General features: G+C 42.2%; 1 protein-coding gene across 4 annotated transcripts in view; it reads left to right on the top strand.

Moving 5' to 3' along the window:
* The first annotated feature begins 980 nt into the window (after positions 1-980).
* shisa6a (shisa family member 6a) overlaps positions 981-19,753 on the top strand; it is a 527,218-nt gene continuing 508,445 nt past the window's right edge. For 3 of the 4 annotated variants that reach the window (XM_088000483.1, XM_088000482.1, XM_088000480.1), the window contains exons 1-2: positions 1,088-1,310; positions 1,715-2,881. In XM_088000483.1, the coding sequence (XP_087856609.1) occupies positions 2,325-2,881 (557 nt within the window). In that variant the 5' untranslated portion in view covers positions 1,088-1,310; positions 1,715-2,324. Of the gene's footprint in view, positions 1,060-1,087; positions 1,311-1,714; positions 2,882-19,753 lie in introns of those variants that run through there. The other variant, XM_088000481.1, reaches the window with a different exon arrangement.

The raw sequence follows: 19,753 nt of genomic DNA, 5'->3' as shown, positions 1-19,753 counted from the left end.
TTTTATTTTAAATCAAGCAAGGTTTAGGACTACAAATGCATGTAGATACAATCTGATAACATGCATGGGAGCAGAGATCCTGCAGGACGTCTGGGGTAGAAAGCTTTTCAAAGCAACGTGCAAACATCTCCTGCTGCCTTGAAAACTGCAAGCGGACTAAATGCTCAGGGAAAGTATATTAGATATTCGCAATCCAATGTCACAGCACACGCTAGGACCATCGTCCCCTATGGACGTCCGAGTAACAGGTACAGGGACAGGTCTATTGCCTGTGGTGGAAAAGAGCGAGCCTCGTGTTCCTCTCCTCTCTGGCTGTCCCATCTCCACCACAATATCCACGTTCCCTGGAGCGCTCGGTCTCGATCAAGGATTTGGCTGAAGGCTGTCAGTCTGGCTCGATCCCAAACTGGCCAGCCGCTCTTAGAATGGGAGCAGCGGGACAAGCGGCTCCGCCCGGTGGAGTGTCGGGCTGTCTTTGAGAAGCATATGGAGAGGGTCATTCACGGATCCCAGTTCTGAAGGGGGCTCACAGGACTCGAAAGTTAACTGTGTCTTCTCTCTGCACGCTTGCTGGCAGACCGGCTGAGTTTCTCCAGCCCTTCTAGTGTTTGTTGTAACATCAGGCTGTTGTGCCTTTAATGAGGTATCAGAACTGACTTGCAGTGAGGCCGCATCCCATAAACCAATTCCCGCAATTAGAGAGCACTCCCCATCCCCAAACACCCCACTACCCCCCCACCTCCAAATCTGACCTTAGCTGACAGTGTACACCCCATCGTTAGAATTTGTCAACCACAGCCACCTCCTGATCCAACTGTTTTACAGACTCCCTGCAATGAAAGGCTCAGTTGTTTTTGTGAGGTATTGATTGAGTGGAGCAGGCTGTGTGTGATGACTGCCTTTGCCGAAGAGCTTCTGAGCAGCGCCTTCACGTTCACTCAGCGGCAGCCTGGGGCAGGAAGGAGTCCACTTGGGAGTGAGTCCGAGCTGGGCTCGCAGTCAGCCCCTGACGGGGTTTGCGAACGTTCACCCTTCGCACGTCAGCGGTGCGGAGTCTGTGTGAGTAACCTCCCCTCTCTCTCTCTCTCTCTCACTCCAGCCTATTCTCTACCCCCTGAGAGTGGTGGGTGATAGGAGGAAGGGAGGCTGTTTAAGTAGGAGACCGGAGCCGAGGTTGTGCTGTTCGGAGCATTCGAGTGGGTTTTGACATTCGCTGGAGGCGGAGTGGGCCGTGTCTGAGCATCTGTGTGTGTGTGTGTGTGAGGTCTCTCTCTCTCTCTCTCAGATGCCCCTGTGTGTGTGAGCCGCGGGTAAGTCTTGAAGGTGCTCACCCTCTGAATGAATAACAATGCGATGTTGATGTGGGGGGAGCGAGGGGGGGGAGTTGGGGGAGTGAGCTGGTGGAGATGGCTGGCCATTCGGCCAGGATCCCAGAACAGCACCAACTCCAACAGCGAGGATTCCCGTCATTGAAACGTAACCCACTTCCCCCCCACCCCCTCCAATCTCTTTTAAACCATGTCACTTCTCGGGAGTAGCACTGTATAGTGTTCTCACATCCTGCTCCTTGCCTCAGTCAGTGTGTGTGCGCTTGGAGTTTGGTGCATCTCCCCATCCCTATCCTCAGTTGAATGTAGAAAGCGCTTTCTCTCTATCTTCCACTGTTCTAACCGGCCTGTTTTTTTTCTGTGTGTGTATTATCTGTTCTTGTTAGCACTCGGCAGACCAGCCCAGGCTGTGGAAACCGACAGGGGCATTCAATCTCTTCCCCCATCTCGAACACAACATGTGGTGAGTGTCGAGGGGCTCTCTCTCTCCCGCCCCCTTTCCCCACGCCCCCCTAAACTTCTACATTCCGAAAGAGAGGAAGGGGCTTCTCTGCAGCCTCCCCAGCGATGGGATTTAGCTCCAGCTCAACCTGATCCTCACAAGCCAAAGACTTTTGTATTCCCTCTCTCCTTTATGGGAGGGGGGAAACAGTCCAATTTTGCCGCAGTGGAGAGCAACACGGTTTGATATCTACCAGGGCAACCTCCAGACAAGCAAGCTTCCTGAAGCCATTTATTTGCACGGCCGACTGAGAGAGAGAGTGAGAGAGACAGAGACAGAGAGAGAAGGAGGATGTTTCTACTGGGTCTCCCGGATCGGTGCCATGTGGGAACTGTTTGTTAGCCCAGCTCCTTGGGAGTGGGCCAGGGAACGCCACTGTTAGAGAGAGAGAGAGTAAAGGGGGGGTGGCGGGGTGGGGGGGGGAAGAGAAACGGTACCAGCCCTGCCAGCCTGCTTCCCCCCCCGCCCCCCCCCCCTCCCTCTTGGCAGAGACCATGCAGCAACACCTACTCCTCTTCCTGGTTTACATGGACCCCCTGAGCCTGCTGGTGTGGGCGGGCAGGAGCCGCAGCAACAGGACACTGGCTTCACCCCCGCGGCGCCAGGGGGGCAAAGCGGCGCCAGTCAATGCCACCGTGGTGGTGCCCGTCCTGCAGATCAACAAGATGAAGCCGCTGGTGCTGCAGCACTCCGAGAAATGTCGGGGTCACTACGACGTGGCCGGCCAGTGGGACCCCGATTTCGAGTGCAACAGGACTTCCTACAATTACTGCTGTGGCACTTGCTACATGCGCTACTGCTGCCAGGACAAGAACTACCGGCTGGAGCAGAACGGCTGTAAAAACTACGTGACCCCCAAAGTGGAGATCCAAGTCACCACCGACCCGGATCTGGGACAGCTGGACAACGTGTATGACCCGAGCAAAGACAAGACCAACACCACGGTGTACATCACCTGCGGAGTCATCGCCTTTGTGATTATCGCTGGGGTCTTCGCGAAAGTTGCCTACGACAAAGCTACTCGCCCCCCGCGCGAAATGAACGTCTCCAGGTAAGACCCGGCCCCTGTTCTGGGTGGTTCCGAGGTGACAGTCACTTGTTTCAACTTGCGTGTAGATCACTGTCTCTCTTGTTTGGAAATCTCAGGGACCACAATTTCCCAAAGACCAAACCGCCCCATATTTAAATAAAAAACTTTTTATTTCACGTAAAATACAGAGCCATAGGCGGGGAATAGCAATGACAATGTAACACAGTAACAGGACTTCCAGGAATTTTTTTATATGACAATTGCTGAAACGCCACGTGATGCTTTGTAAACTACATCCCTTTCATTATCGGGTTATCAGTGTTTAATTGTTTTGGTTTTACGCCCCTCGATTGAGAGCAGCCGGAAAGGACCTGGCGGATTGAAGTTGAGTACCCTTACATGTACACTGCCCTGGGAGAGTGTGGCTAACAGGCACACAAGAAAAAAACTGCGTCTGACTAAGTAAGACCCACAAAGCAAGAGCAGCCACATACTAAACCTCCGAAATTGGTAATCATCCATCCAGACTAAAAATAAAGCCGAGCTAATAATGTACAGAAAGGATATATCAAAAGCATGCTTCAACATACAGAAGTGTGGTAACATTCTGCAGTCCGAATATGGAGCTGCTCTGTATCTATGGTGATATATCTACAGCACACCCTGTTAGCTCTAGAGATGCTGTGCTATCTTCATTTTTCCCAAACTGTAAAGTTCCAGCAGAATTTTCCAATTAATTAAAACCAAGAGTGTAAATATAGGGTCATAATATTACCGTGGTGTCCTAGAAATATATTGCTGTCAATGCAAGTTCAATAGTTGAGCTTTTAAGCTCATAACAGCACAGAAACAGGACAAACTATATAGTTCTTAACAGTTACCCTGGTTTATCCCATAATATCTGAGGAGTTCATGCAAAGTGAATGTCTACTAGGCAATCTCGCCACCACATTGACACTGTCTACACAATGTGATGCCGACTTTAACACCTAACTAAAGAGAATTTGTAAAATGTTGGAACCAGTAGAAAATGTTTCACAACAAACATAACAATAGGCAGAAGTTTCACACCTTGGGGTTTTTTTTGGTATAAATTCCTAATTTCCACTCCCTGCCGAAACATCGGTATATTGTAAAATTATCAGGTAGGGTTATGGTCATTAAATTAAATGAGATTAATTTAAATGTTTGTTGCTGTTTTAAAAGTGCAATGTTATTTTCAAAATATAATTACAATGTATTTTGTTTTGCTGACTGTAATAGTATTGTCTTGGAAATAGTATAGTTTATAGTATAACCTTGATTAACTATGATATATCCTTTACATTTTGTTTTTTATCCACAAAAGTCAAAATAATAGAACGATTATACAATATGATATGGGAAGCAGACTGCCAATGCACTGTCACTTTCATATTGATACAATCTGGTTTCAGGTGCACACTGATAAAATGCAAGTACAGGTAAAGGTCAGCCACTGAGCACACTGGACCACTTTGGATATGTTTGTCTCATACTGGATGGAGAACACGTAAACCTCTAAGCTCATAAATAAAACATGAGCTATGCGAAACATATATTTCAATGCTTTCAATGTCTAGGGAAACCTAAAGTTTACCCACCATTCTCGGAACATGCCTCACAGCACCAGGGGCCCGGTTCAATTCCTGCCTCGGGCGATTGTCTGTATGGAGTTTGCACATCCTCCCCGTGTCTGTGTGGGTTTCCTGCGGGTGCTTGGGTTTCCTCCCACCATCCAAAGATGTGCAAGTTAGGCGAATTGCCCATGCTAAATTACCTACAGTGTTCAGGGATGTGTAGGTTAGGTGTATTAGTTTGGGGTAAATGTAGAGGAGAAAGTGAGGTCTGCAGATGCTGGAGATCAAAGTTGAAACTTTATTGCTGGAACAGCACAGCAGGTCAGGCAGCATCCAGGGAACAGGAGATTCGACGTTTCGGGCACAGGCCCTTCTTCAGGAAGTCCAAGTTCATTCCTGAAGAAGGGCCTGTGCCCGAAACGTCGAATCTCCTGTTCCCTGGATGCTGCCTGACCTGCTGTGCTGTTCCAGCAATAAAGTTTCAACTGGGGTAAATGTAGAGCATTGGGAATGGGTCTGGGTGCGTTACTCTTCGGAGAGTCGGCGTGGACTTGTTGGGCTGAAGGGCCTGTTTCCACAATGTAGAGATTCTTCTTCTAAAAACATTTATATTATGGTGCATCTTTACCCAAGAAAATCTCAAAGAGCTCCTTTATTGAAATGCACAACTGGGAGGGGTGTCCAGTCAGCACTATAACCTAAGTGTTGCCATCTGTAACATTACTATTGTCAAACTAATAGATGATCTACAGGTGCAATTTCAAACACATCATTTCCATCTCTGAACCAATTGCCATTCTACCTTTTATTTTCCAACATCTACAGCATTTGTAAACCTCACCTCCCTACAGCAGAAGATGCAGCAAGTGCCAGCTTTAATAATAAGTGTGACCTTGTATATTTTCTCATGAATGAAGTATGACTAGCAGAGATATGAAAGCATGATTAATTCAAACATACAAAACTACCATATTGTTGATGTTGGACATCCAAAACAAAAACAGAAAATGCTGGAAATACTCAATAGTTCCATTAACATCTGTGGAAAGAGAAACAGAGATCATATTTCAGATTTATTTCCATCAGATTTGCTGCCTGATGCATTGAGCATTACTGGCGTCTTCTGTGTTTTTTTGCAATCGAATTGTAGAGTTTTGATGATCAAAACTAATCTAATGTTGCCACTGCAAAAGCAGAGCTCAGAGTCCCTCTATTTAAGTGTCGTCCTGCATCTCATTATCATCTAACCATGGCCTGCATTTATTTTGATGGATGAATACAGAAGTGATGCTCTCATGGATGTTAAGACACAAGTGGTTTGTATCCTGACAGTGAAAAATAGATAGTGTTGGTATTCCAACGAACAGACAGTTTAGAAAAAGGTCAGCATCCCTTTTAACTCCAGCAATACATACAAGATTATAATTTGGGCTTTTATTTCCTAAAGCTGCTTACAATTATTTACTTGATCCTGTAAAGATGTCCTTTTAAGCAGTAATTTGTTATGGAGTCATACCATAAATATTAATGCAAACATTTGTGGGGGTTCCCATCACAATGTGAAATCAAAAGTCTTTTTCCTGATTGGCTTCTTTCAGTTAAAATCAGTACATTTTTCTTTTAGTTATTTTGAATATGACTTTAAAAATGAAGCATCCCTGTACAATGTCTGGAAGAATTTTCTTTATGAGGTCAACTGAGTTCTTTTTAAATCAGCAGTTTGAGCAGTAAAAGTAAAAAGGGAAAGTAATAACATTTTAAAATATGGAGATAATCTGCTTTATTGTATTCAGAGCTGATTCTCAAAATGAAGCTGTTCTCAGCTGGGTGGCTGAGCTACAGTTGTGTGTCATATTTCACTAGCACTATACAATGATTTAAACATCAGGTGTATGTACCATCAGTGTGCTCCTGTGTATGCTGACTGGATAGCTACCTGGTCACAATAATACGCAGGAGATGAAATAAAACTCAACCCTGGGAGGGTAAAAGAAGTGCAGTTTTGCTGTTAATTTATTAAGATTCAGAAGAGTTTTTATTTCTGTTCCAATCTCAACACAATTGTTTGCACTAACCAAAATGTCAAATTAATATATACAGCTTGTTTAACTTAATTGCTTTCATATGATTATTGGGCTAAAAATATTTCCTCAGTTTGAGCAATGCTACGGTTATTAATTTTGAGAGAGCCAGCTGTGAATATCCAAGTTACAGAATAATGGAGCAGGCTGTGACACTGATAAACAGAGGGCGAAAGTAGCAAGATGTAACAATCCAGAATAAGAATAAAAAAGCACTCTGTACTGTGCTTTGTGGGTTCAATCCAGAAGCCAGTTGAGAGACGAAATTAAGCCTTGTAGACACCATTTAAATCAGAATAGGTTGCAGAGCACATGTCAATTGGAAAGAAACGTGTTCCAATCTGATCAGTCAAACCTGGGAATGATAGGCTGGTCAGTTTCAAACTTTTGTTCTCATTCAGCAGATGACTATCTGACCTGTGATCCAGAGAACACAATGGTGTCTTTGTTATTTGAAATAAAACTATTAAATCTTTCAAAAGTCTAAAGCTTTGAGAAATTAAATTCTCTATTACGTATCACCAACACAATACTAAATCTGTAACCTTTAGCTACTAAATGCCAACACCACCAAGCTGATAAATCCTGTACAATGCAACACCAGTTAGAAATGGAGCACAAAGTATCCGATCGATTGATCTTATCAAGTGTTATTGAGTTTCGTGTTTTGGCTTACAGAATAATTGATATCGGAGGTAGCTCAGATTTTAGTTATTTTTATTAAATACAATGTCTGGTACAGCAAGCTAAGAGTAGAAAGGTTACAATTTCATCTCCAATCTTTGCAGAGTTAAGCGGGAAACAAAAGGGATGTAGTGTTTGGCTTAAATCCTTCTGCACTAGGAAGAGTGAAATAAAAGTGAGTTTGTTCCATTACAGTATTTATTGGGCACCGTTGGAAAGATTGCATGTGTAAACATTGGTTGAGAAGAAAACAGTTGTGGCTTTAACATCTGACACATGGATAGTCCTCTGATAGAGACTGTCCAGACTCTTGGAGAAGAACCTTAGGACGTTAGCCCCTGCTGTAGCAACATAACCATTACCTGATATGAAACTTGACTTTCTGCATCTGTCACACTCAGCCAATGCCCCTTACAGAGCAAACCAACTGCTATTCAAGTTCCGCAGGCCTAGCCCAGTTGATGTGGATTGGATGGTGTATCCGTTCTGTCAGAGACTCGGTAGCTCAGTGGTTAGCACTGCCGCATCACAGCGGTAGGGACCAGGTTTGATTCCAGCCTCAGGTGACTGCATGGAGTTTGTACTTCTCCCTGTGCTTGCATGGGTTTTGTCCGGGTGCACCGGTTTCCTCCCACATGCAAAGATGTGCAGGATAGGTGAATTAGCTATACTAAATTGCTCATAGTTTTCAGAGATATGTGGGTTAGGTGCATTAGTCAGGGGCAAATATAGAGTAATAGAGTAGGGTAATGGATCTGGGTGGGTTACTCTTCGGAGGGTTGGTGTGGACTTGATGGGCCAATAAACTGTTTCCACTCTGTAGGGGTTCTATGAAAACTCTTCTATGAGAAGGCATTATGTATAACATAAGCCAGAAAAGCTCAACAGCCTTTGGAATTTCTCAGCCGCAATAATCACAGGAAGACTGCCCTCCAAGATCTCTCACTCTTACCTGGATGCCTAGCTGTGGCATCGAAAGGATTACGGTGAGGCACACTTTCAGAAGGAAAGGACAACCTGCCAAAGCAAGCGGTTATGGGCGGATGTGGCCAACAAAGTCAGTAAACGGGGTATGCTTTCTCCAACCTGGAGACAGTTCATCAAGTGAGGCCAGAACCTTTCAGAAGTCCACACTCAGGCTTGCTCATAACACCCCTGCACAATGCTCCTCATATCAATACAGTTATTTCAGGTGGTTGGTTGGCAGTGCAGAGTGACACCAACTGCATGGGTTCAATTCCCACGCTGGTTGATATTACTATGTAGGTCCCACTTTCTCAGTGTCACCCCTCACCTGAGGCATGGTGGCCCTCAGGTTACACATACCACTGGCTCTGTCATGAAAGAGAAGCCCTGCGATCCTCTAGGATTATGGAGACTTTACCTTTTACCTTTACAGCTTACATCACGTTCCTCTCCCTGGAGACACCTCACAACCCTAAATCACAGTCAATGCTCAGCCTCATCCCATTTGTCTGTCACAAATATGCCTCACAGTCATTTCCCAAAATGGTACTCTTCCTTCCTGTTCACATTTATAATAAGCATCCATCCTTCCCTGACGCCTCACCTTGTAAAAGCAGCAACCTCACAACATGATGAGAGAAAGAGAGCTGGGAAGGGGAGTGATGTCTCTTCATTTACAGGTATCATATTGGCCATTGACACCTTGTATCCACCTAGACAAAAGTGAGGACTGCAGATGCTGGAAACCAGAGTTTAAATCAGAGTGATGCTGGAAAAGCACAGCAGGTCAGGCAGCACCTGGAGAGCAGGAAAATCGATATCCTGATGAAGGGCTTTTGCTCGAAATGTTGATTTTCCTGCTGCCTGACCTGCTGTGCTTTTCCACCACCACTTTGACCAAAACCTTGTATCTCCTTGCCTGTTCCAGATCTCAGCAGAGACTTACCATGAGAGCCCAAGTCTCTTGAGGCATTGGCAGTCAGATATGTCAAGAAAGCTGATCTTCTGCCTGTGCACCCTGTGTTGGAGTCAGGTCTCCTTTCAGCTGGGTTTGTGTCCATCCCATTTCCCTTGTGCCTGAGGAAAAGGCTGCTACGAGCGTTGCTCCTGGTGCCACTAATACTGACAAAGGTCGTATGGCTTCTGCACTTGTCCCTCAGCTGTGCTGAAAGACAGAAGAACATACGTTGCTCCAATGGTGTGTTGAAGACTGGGCTGGCAGTAAGGAATATCAGTCAAAGATGAGGGCAATGCTACCCAGTGAAGTGCCTTCCAATAGTGACCACACTCAGTGAAAATTTGATGTGAACAAACAGTCCCATAATTGCTATGGCTAGAACTTTTCCATGTAATTGATTATAGATATTTTTAGGTAATCTGTTCAGATATGTTATTATACATCTCTCAGGTAGGTGGGACTTGAATCTAAACCTTCTGGCTCAAAGGTACAGACACTACCACTGTACCACAGAGTTCCTTTAGTAATTGCCTCAATGATCCTGATAAATGGGTGACAGATCAGAAAACAGGATCTGAGGCTGGGATATTCAGGGTTTTTGGCTAAGTTATCTACTAATTGTCATCTTCATAACCTCAAGCACCATTTATTTGCTTACCAGACAGACCCAAATCCTTCACTGTTTCAACAACACCCTGGGTAAAGCGAGAACAGGGCCAGGTCACATCAGGATCCTAACCTACATGGGTTTTCAAGACTTTCCCAGTCCACTTGTCTCTGAGGCCACCTTTAACATGGTGGACAAAAACCTGCCCAATACCATTGGTTACTTGCAAATGGTCATGGAAGGCCAGAGGCACTGGTGCAATTGTATCTTTTGCCTTCATGAAATACAGGAGATAACTGGGGGAATGTCCTAGTTTTAATGAGGACAAAACCACTGGAGTCTCAGACTTTTTGAATCCCTTAGAACTGGTCATTTTCTCCATCACCTAGGAGACAATTAATCTGTCTGTACAGTACCAAATGAAAGATGGCAATAGGTTTACGAAAAAAAAAGTTGCTTGTATGATTCTACAAACAATGTACGTATCACAGTAAATACCATTTTTTAAGTTCTTTGGGAGCTAACCATTGTAGTCTATTGTATAAGGAATCTTTAGATTCAGACTTCTGTGTTCCTATATTAATAACTAACTCTACTAGTCTATTCCAGACAAAAAAAAAGTTCAGCAAAATCTGTTTTATTTTGTATCTGTATTAGGACCATCTCACCTTCTAAAATCTATCCTATAAAATTCCCTTCTCTTCTTGAAATTATTACTCACTCTTATTTGACCTTTAAAGTCTGGCCTAGTAACTTTCTTCGCTCAGCCTTGTTTCTGGTTCTGTCCCACTTTTCTGGTTTTGCAGTCTTTTGATGAGTTTTTTGCTCCCACCATCGACATTTCAACATTGACAACAACTTGTACCTATTTAGCTACAGCACAGACGGGTGTCCCAGAGTGATCATTGAGACATAATCAGACAACTCGATGATGGGAAAACAAACAAAAATAGCAAGTTGGTTAATGCTCGATCAAAGAAATGAGTTCTGAGCAAATTTATGGAGGAGATGGAGAGGATTGAGAAGGGAATTCCACAGCCAACCTGAGGAGATAACTAAAGACTTGGCGGCAGGGAATGTTAACAAAGGATGGCAAGGGCAGGAGATGGTGCACCAAAAACCAGAATCAGAGGAATTGACTTTAATTTCAGTGTGGGGAAAGGAAATGTGTGTGTTTTAAGGCTGGAGGAGTTTAGATAGATAGAAATCAGCAAGGCCATAATGGCATTTAAATAAGACAAAATCGGTCTAATTCTGGGTCATCACCATCATTATGCATTTTAAACTGCACTCTCGTCACCTCTCTGCAGCGTTTGCAGTTGTTCGTCCTGGTCAAACCAGTTTTTCATCAGGAATTCCTGATGAAGGGCTTATGCCCGAAACGTCGATTCTCCTGCTCCTCGGATGTTGCCTGACCTGCTGCGCTTTTCCAGCACCACACTCTCGATCCCTAATCTCCAGCAACTGCAGTCCTTTCTCCCTTTCAAAGCAGTTTTTGCCTTGCTCAGGTATCAACAAAATGTTGAGGCAACTGGGTTTTATACACATATGTATCAGCAGGTGAATTTCGTTTAGTCATATGAAAATGTATGCCTCTCCAAGTGGGTGAGAAACCTTCTCCGAAACCATGGCATCAGCATAGTTTCAGAACAAAATTCTTCACTCACACGGCTTGCTGAGGTGAAAGGCTGTCTCCACCAGTTTGAAGCTGAATTCATACTCAGCACACAGAATAAGATTTGTTTGTATTTGGTGCAACATTTTTATGGCTCTTGGTTCTTTCCATCCAAGATCAGCAGCTATAATACTGCAGTGTTATAATCCTAACTGCACTAGTGAAAAAGCATTTGGGCATAGGACTCAGATGACAAAAACAGCTCTTTAATAGGCTTACAGTTTTACAATTTTTAAATAAGACGTAATCTTCCCTGTGTGGTACAGTACTTGTGTTTTCCTTACTTGATTTTGCTGTTCATTTATTGTGAGGTTTGCTTTCTAGTCTCATGTCACACATTCAGAATTGCTTTTTTGGTTTGTTAACAATACCACATGTAATCTTGTATATGTCATGAAGGGACAGTTTATTGAGTGACTAAGCAGTATATTTCCATAAAAATTTCCACAATTCTCCTTTTACATACATTATATAAAAGATAAAAGATGATTGAAAGAATATTTGAAGGCTGAGAAAGGACTTACAATATTGAGAAAATTAAACAATAGCAGGCAACTCCAAATAGGTGCTCAGAATGGAGTCAGACATCGACAGGCCAAAGGGACCCTTCTGTGAATTCAATTTCTGATGATAAAACAAGCGAGCGCAACAAGATATATATATATATGAGATACAATTAAACACAAGCTTTGCCTTATTTTATAACATACATATTTCTCGTCGTCATGTTTTGCATTTGTATTTATTAATGCTTCTGAATATATCCGATAGGTAAGGTGAAGGTAAAATTGCCATAGTCCTGTCAGACCATAGGGGCCAAATGACTGGTAGTGGTTTAACCCGAGGGTCACCAGGCCTCAGGTGAGAGGAGAGATTGAGGAGAGTCCTTCATGGTAACCTCAGCCAGGGCAGGAATTAACCCGCACTGCTGACATAACTCTGCATTACAAAGCAGCCAAGAAGCCAATAAAATGTAACCTGAAGATTATTACACTAAAACATTTTGCAATTTCTGATGAAGGAGTATAAATGTAAAACCTTAAGATGCAGGGGCAGGTGTAGCTCCTTGCACCTGATCTGTTATTCAATAACATCATTAGTCATCAGATGTTGGCCTCAACTCATTTCCTGTCTTTCCCCAAAGCTCCTGACATCCCTGTAGCACAAAATAGATCTCTGACTTGATTGCACCCACAGCTCACTGAGTAGAGAGTTCCAAATCTTCACAATTTTCTGAGATGAAATTCCTTTTCAACTGTCTCTTAAATAAATGACCCCTTAATCCTAAACAGAGTTTAAATACTTCCTTAAAAATGCTCTCAGCATTTACCCTGTCAAACACCTCTGCATCTGATGCATATCCGTAAGATCACTTTGCCCAACCAGCTTTACCTTTCCTTATAAGATAATCCCTTAATTCCATCATTCAGTTAAGAGAATCTCTTCTGAATGGTGCTCAATGCAATTAGATCCTTCCTTCGATAAGAAGACCGGAAATGTACACAATACAGTATGTGGATTAGCACCAATGTACAGTTGAATCAAGATTTCACTTACTTTTATTCTCTATCCTTTTTGCAATAAAGGCCAACATTCCATTCAGCTCTCTAAATGTTGTGCAAACTGCACTTATTTTGTCGAGGGCATCTAGATCTTTCTTAATGTAAAATTCTATAGTCTCTCCCCATTTAAATCATACTTTCTTTCCTATTCTTCTTACCAAAGGGGATAACTGGCACTTTTTCCACAATATACTCCATCTGTCACTCTATCCATTTAATTAACCTCGCTCTATCTGAGTTGACTGTTTGTATTCTCCTCACAATTGCTTCCTTGCTGATCTTTGTTTTGTCAGCAGTTTTGCTACTACGCACCTGATCCCTCCATTCATGTCAGTGATAAGGATAGTGAATAGTTGAAGCTCCAGCATTAATCCTTGTGGCACTTACTAAGTACACTTAGTATTTGAATGTGTCCCAGTTAGTCTTACTTTTCTATTATGAAGTTAAGCTTCTATCCAGACTAATAAATACCCCAAAACTGTGTGTTCTTATCTTATCTTACCTGTAAAGTTACTTATGGTAAGTTGAAAAACATTTCTTCAAGCAAAAAGTAGCAAAACGGTCCAACTTTCTCCAACTTAAATGTCCTAGATCATAGATTTTGAATGAGAGATTGATAGATTATTATTTGCCAAAGCACACCAATGGAGTTAGGATAAATACCAGCCATGATCTAAATGAGTTATGAATAAGTCCGAAGGACTGAATGATCTACACATCCTCATTCATGAATATAAAGTTCGGTCAGAAGTGAAGAGGTAATTCTTTTTGCAGAAAGTCACTGAACTCTGAAACTAATTGCTGGTGAGTGCCAATGAATTACCAGACTTCAGATTGAAAGTGAACAAATCCTTTAAGCAGCAAAGATATTCATGCACCACGGAGAAAGGAAATGGACCAGGCATTGCACCAATATCATCTATGAGAACTCGACTACCTTTGGGGTTGGAGAATGGTTTCCAAGATATTTTCCTCCCAAGAAATCACATGACTGTAATTGGGGTTGAGGGGGGTAATGAGGGCAATGGGAAATTGAAACCATGCAGTGAGCTTGATGGATCATTGAGCTTCTCTATTTCAGAAGTTGTTTCATCTTATTTTAATCTACAGGCTTTTAAGTCTCGAGTTTGGTGTCAACTAATACTACTTTTGATTCATTTCTGAACTTGGCAGTGATGAAAATCATCGGTCCTGCCCAATTATTTTCCCAGTTGTGAAGTGGAACTGGAGGGCATTCCAAAAATGGAACACAGCTTACTCCTGCATGTACTTTATCAAGGAAACAACAAAAAAAAGTTGGACTGAATTAATTGCAAACTTCACAACTTAATTTCCAGTTTATTTGAAATAATGATAAGCATAATTGCAAAAAAATGGACTTTGACAACATGATCACTGTTTAAGTCTCACCTGGAGTATGGAAAGCATAATATAAATATATATTACTTATATAGACATAAAATGCATACACATTCATACTAAAGTATTTATCCATAATTCATTGGTCACAGAGCATTTTTGGGCATCCTGAGAATTTGAAATTTCTTCTTGCTTTCCAAATAGTAATCGTCATTGAACATTGGCAGGTCTGGTATTATTGTTTCACAAATACTGCCGACTGATGTGAGAAATAAGCCTGCTTATGAACACCCAAGTTATGTAACAGCTGATCTTAAATTTGTGTATTGTATCAACATAATTATAGAAGCATTCATTTTGTGTCCCTGAAATATGTCACTCCCATTTCCAACAGATGCCTTGTTTAGTCATAGCTGTCAAGGTGGAAGAGCTATTACGAATGAGATTTATGATCAAAAAGTAAGACGGATCAGCAGTTTATTTAAACATATGGAGCTCAGGTTATTTTTAAACTGTCAAAAAACACCAAAGGTGGTTACATTTTAAGATCAATGGTTGAGATTTGTTTCAGATGAATAAAACATGGTAGGTATGATCATTGTTACTACAGATATGCTCAAATTGGGACTTGTGGTTTTATTAAGACTCATCTTTTTACTGGAATTCAGTACAGAGTCTTGGAACCAAGAATTTTCAGGTTTAGCACTGATAGAAGAAGCCCTATCCACAGACATTTACTGACATTGTAATGTCAGACAGACGTCTTTAACACTTCATCTCCCCTTGCAATGAACCCCAGAATCTCCAGATGGTAAAATCAGGAACAAGAGCCAAATAATAGCACTGAAAAGACATTAAAGAGTGTGACATAACAGAATTTGGGTTCACATTTAAGTGTCCTGGCGATGCCCAATCTGAAGCTACATGACAAGTCACTTGCTTGAAAGAAAAGTCCCTTGCTGCTGCTGCTGATGCTCAATTTGAGACGTACCAATGCAAAAGTCCAGCGAGAAATGAACTGCCCTCAGATTTGAGAATGGCCCTCTGCTGGAATACAGAATATTCTTTATCGTGTCGCAGATCATGAAAATGTGTCCAGAAAATCTCAAGAGGTTGGCAACACAACTGTTAAGCTTCAATCTCTTCGATCTCACTACCTGTGTTTCATAAATATAATCTTACTGTCCATAACTGCTTATCTTATCAGTCTTGAGAGGAAACATGATTTGAGAGGAAAGATCATATTAGTGGATGACTATATCAACAGCTTAATTTCCTGACTCTGAGATGTCATCGGAGTTTGTAAGAAGTATAATAAGCAGGTAGGCATTATTTGAATTTTATTGTTTTCGTTTTAAAACTTGATTAAATAGTGCTTAGCCTTAACCATGGAACTCAAAAATGGGTCTACACAATGCAATTCCTTTTGTTATTTAGCTCCCTTTGTCTGTCACAAGCTATTACATTTTGTAAGTCACATCAGTACATGGTACTTTTTAGTCTCTGTCACTACATCTTTCACATGAAACAATATACTGTGCCTGTCCTGTCAATTGATTCAAAACTGTGGGCGGCACAGTGGCACAGTGGTTAGCACTGCTGCCTCACATCGTCAGAGACTTGGGTTCAGTTCCCGCCTCAGGCGACTCTGTGTGGAGTTTTCACATTCTCCCCATGTCTGCATGGGTTTCCTCCCACAATCCAAAAACGTGCAGGTTAGGTGAATTGGCCATGCTAAATTGCCCGTAGTGTTAGATGAAGGGGTAAATGTAGGGGAACGGGTCTGGGTGGGTTGCGCTGCGGTGGGTCGGTGTGGACTTGTTGGGCCGAAGGGCCAGTTTCCACACTGTAAGTAATCTAATCTTATTGTGTCCCCAACAATGTGTATTTCTCAGCCAAGGTTACCACACCATTCCACAGACGCTGAGTATTTCCAGAAATTTCAGCTTTCATTTCAAATGTCCAGCATTCATTGTATTTCACTTTGGTGTCGGTAAACTGGATTTTCTGGGCATTAATTTAATTACTCCTTGTGGGATCTTACTGTGTGCAAACTGGCTGTTGTATTTCATACCTTACGACCAGAAGTAATTAATTTCAGAAATAATTAATTGTCGGTCATGATCTTTGGAACATGCGGAGGTTATTAAAAGTTACTATATAAATGGATGTTCCCTTTCTTTCTGAAAAAACCTCCCCAGCAAAAGAATGGCAAAGAATCTGCAGTTTTGTACAGTTTCTCAATTTCTCCTGAGTTGGTACTAGGGGTTATTGCAGTGGGGTTAGGGGGCTGAATGGCAGAAGCACCAAAATTAGCAAAGTGCCATATTGGAGGGAGGGGGAGAAAGAATCATGATAATGACACCATATCCTGTGCCAAAACAACTAAGCATGCACACTGCTATTTCAGTGCACTAGTCATCCTTTTTTTTAATAGGATAGGACTCGACTCTTTTGCTTAAAGCGAACTAGCACCATGCCCAATCATTCGGTTGTATTACTTTCACTTTCTGCAATTTATTCCTATAATCGCTTTCTTAAAGGTCACCTGCAGAAAGCCCAGGATCTGAGAGCCGACATTATGAGGGAAATATTTCAATGATATACTCCTGATAAATTTTCGCTAGACTTTAATTGCATTCGATATTAAATATTAGACGTTTTGATTGCCTTCATTCAACCACACTGCAGATAGAGGTGAAATATCAAGACTGCTGCTGTTTTGGATTTATTTCAGTATTTAATAACAACAGCAGAATTTGAAATAATAAGTGCTGTGACACAGCCCGCGGTTGATTGTTGGTCTCATGGCTATGCTTGTGACTGGAACACGTTACAAAACCTGACCATGAATTGTAAACCCATTACAGAAGTAAAAATTACTCGTGTGATCGAAGACAAATGACTGAGATGTGAAATTAACAAAACAAATCATTAACAGTCAGAAAAATCAATGCCTCCACATGCCCTGTTCTATAACTGAGGAATGTCAAATAATGTTAAAATTAAATTATTTATTGATGTGAGAAAATTATTGGAGATTGCAGCTACCTGGTTAAATACTTGCCGTACACTAGCTACAGAACATACATAAAAGTGCAAGTTGAACTATTGTGCCTTAAAATGTTTGCATTTTCATATTTCAATAACAATGGAGAATAAAGCACAAAGTTACTGTTATGTTGGAATCCTCACCCATCTCTGTGGTACAAGCACATATGTTAGACAAATTATTTAATGGGGTAGCACGTTACTTGCTTTGGAGGTAAACAGCAATATCAACATGAAGAATGTGGATACATTTAGGTCCTACATCTCATCTGACTTTGGTCACCCTATAAACATAACAAAGACCGTGCTGTCTTGCTGCATTGACTCTTAGATGTCATTTGTCATGAACATGTTGGGGAAAAAAGTAACGATGTTTAAGCTCAAAACAATTTGTAATTCACTTTACAAAAAAGGCTGTTTTGTCTTCAAGTATTTGATCTTGCTACGGAGTGGCCAGCGGTGGTGTTGAAGAAAGCTGAAGGCTGTATTTTGGCTTGGCACTCAACATATCAACGCTTGCCAATAGTTCTGCTCTCTTGGCCAACCACTCTTCTTACATCATCTGTACATTTCAGCTCATTTAAAGTTCGACTATCATTTCCTGACTCACAGCAATGTCCTGTTCAATATCACTCCTGAGTCCAGTAACTTGCCCTCAGCTTTCAGCCCAGAAACACCTCAAATTTAAAGATCGCATACTTATATTCCAATCCCTTCATACCCTTTCCCTCCTATCTTTGAAACCTCCTAGGGCCTGACTATACTACAAAACTATTGCATTTGTCTAATTCTGGACTTGTGCACATCCACAAATTCTTTAGAGATGTGGGTGTACCAGATTGTGAGAAGAAAGAGTCAACAAAGAAATCAAGCATGATGATCTAAGGTCTGTAATGGGTTAGGTGGAAGAGCAAGGACAGGGAAAGGGTACAGTGCAGTGCCGTAATGCACAAAAATGGAGTAAGACACAAGATATAAAGTTCACTCAGGACATGAGAGAGTCACAATAAAACAAAATGCATGGAACTAGAGACACAGGAACAGAACGGACCATTTACCCATTTACCGGAGATGCTTCAGAAGATATTTACCAGGATGTTGCTAAGAATGGAGGATTTGAGTTATAATGTTGGCTGGGACATTTTTCACTGGAGCAGAGGTGGTTCAGGGATGACCTTATAGAGGATTATAAAATCATGAGTATAGATAAGGTGAATGGCAGTTGTCTTTTCCCTAGAGTGGGAGATTTCAAGACTCGGGGCCATATTTTTAAGGTGAGAGAAGAAGGATTTAAAAAGAAATGGGGCATTTGTTTTTACACAGAGAGTGGTTTGTGTGTGGAATGAACTTCCAGAGGAAGTGGTGGATGCAGGTACAATTACAACATTCAAAAGACATTTGGATAATGGCATGAATAAGAAATGTTTGGAGGGATGTGGGTCAAGCGCAGTCAGCTGGGACTAGTTTAGTTTGGGATTATGGGCAGCATGGACTGGTTGGACTGAAGGGATATTGGGAAGGGAGGATACCTGCTGAAAGCCACCTGCCTTGTCCTTGGTGCCACCCCACTACACCCTTCTCCTCATGACCATTACCCCATGAAGCCCACCCCCACCTGCCCAATTTACTGACCTGTGACCCTGGTCGCATGCATCTGGAAGGGGCAGGAAATACTGAATGAACTCTCTTCTGTATATTTATCAGATTATGTTATTTATTGAAACTTGAGAGGAGAAAGTGAGGACTGCAGATGCTGGAGATCAGAGCTGAAAATGTGCTGCTGGAAAAGCGCAGCAGGTCAGGCAGCATCCAAGGAGCAGGAGAATCGACGTTTTGGGCATGAGCCCTTCTTCAGGTTCCTGAAGAAGGGCTCATGCCCGAAACGTCGATTCTCCTGCTCATTGGATGCTGCCTGACCTGCTGCGCTTTTCCAGCAACACATTTTCAGTATTGAAACTTGAGAGCCTGTCACAAATTCATTGGTGGTATTTCGGAAGATGTAGGACAGTTATCATGGAATTCGTGACCAAGAAGAGAAAAAGAAAGGGAAAAGAAAGACTCAAAGGCTATCAGAGATAAAAGTGAAATTCGACATTTAAATGAGGTGGGAATTGGAACGTTAAAAGCGAAGTCAGAATAGAAATCCAAAACTTGGATGGGTAGTCAATCATATCGATTGGGAAGTCCGTTACCAATGAGGGATTACACACCTTCTTCAGCTTTCTTCTTGCTCTTGTATTTTTGGTTGTCATTCACCTGCATCAAAGCAGGGCCCACCATTGTGTGGGGTCCAGTGCTGATTTATCCTAGCTGTTGAAGTCAAAGCCTATCTTCTGCAAGTAAGCTTTAAGG

The sequence above is a fragment of the Chiloscyllium plagiosum genome, unplaced genomic scaffold (assembly GCF_037043375.1).
Source record: "Chiloscyllium plagiosum isolate Xiang-an unplaced genomic scaffold, Cpla_swu_hap1 HiC_scaffold_25, whole genome shotgun sequence".
Classification (NCBI taxonomy): Eukaryota; Metazoa; Chordata; class Chondrichthyes; order Orectolobiformes; family Hemiscylliidae; genus Chiloscyllium; species Chiloscyllium plagiosum.
The sequence above is the reverse complement of the archived record's forward strand: the minus strand, read 5'-3'. Positions and strand labels throughout refer to the sequence as shown.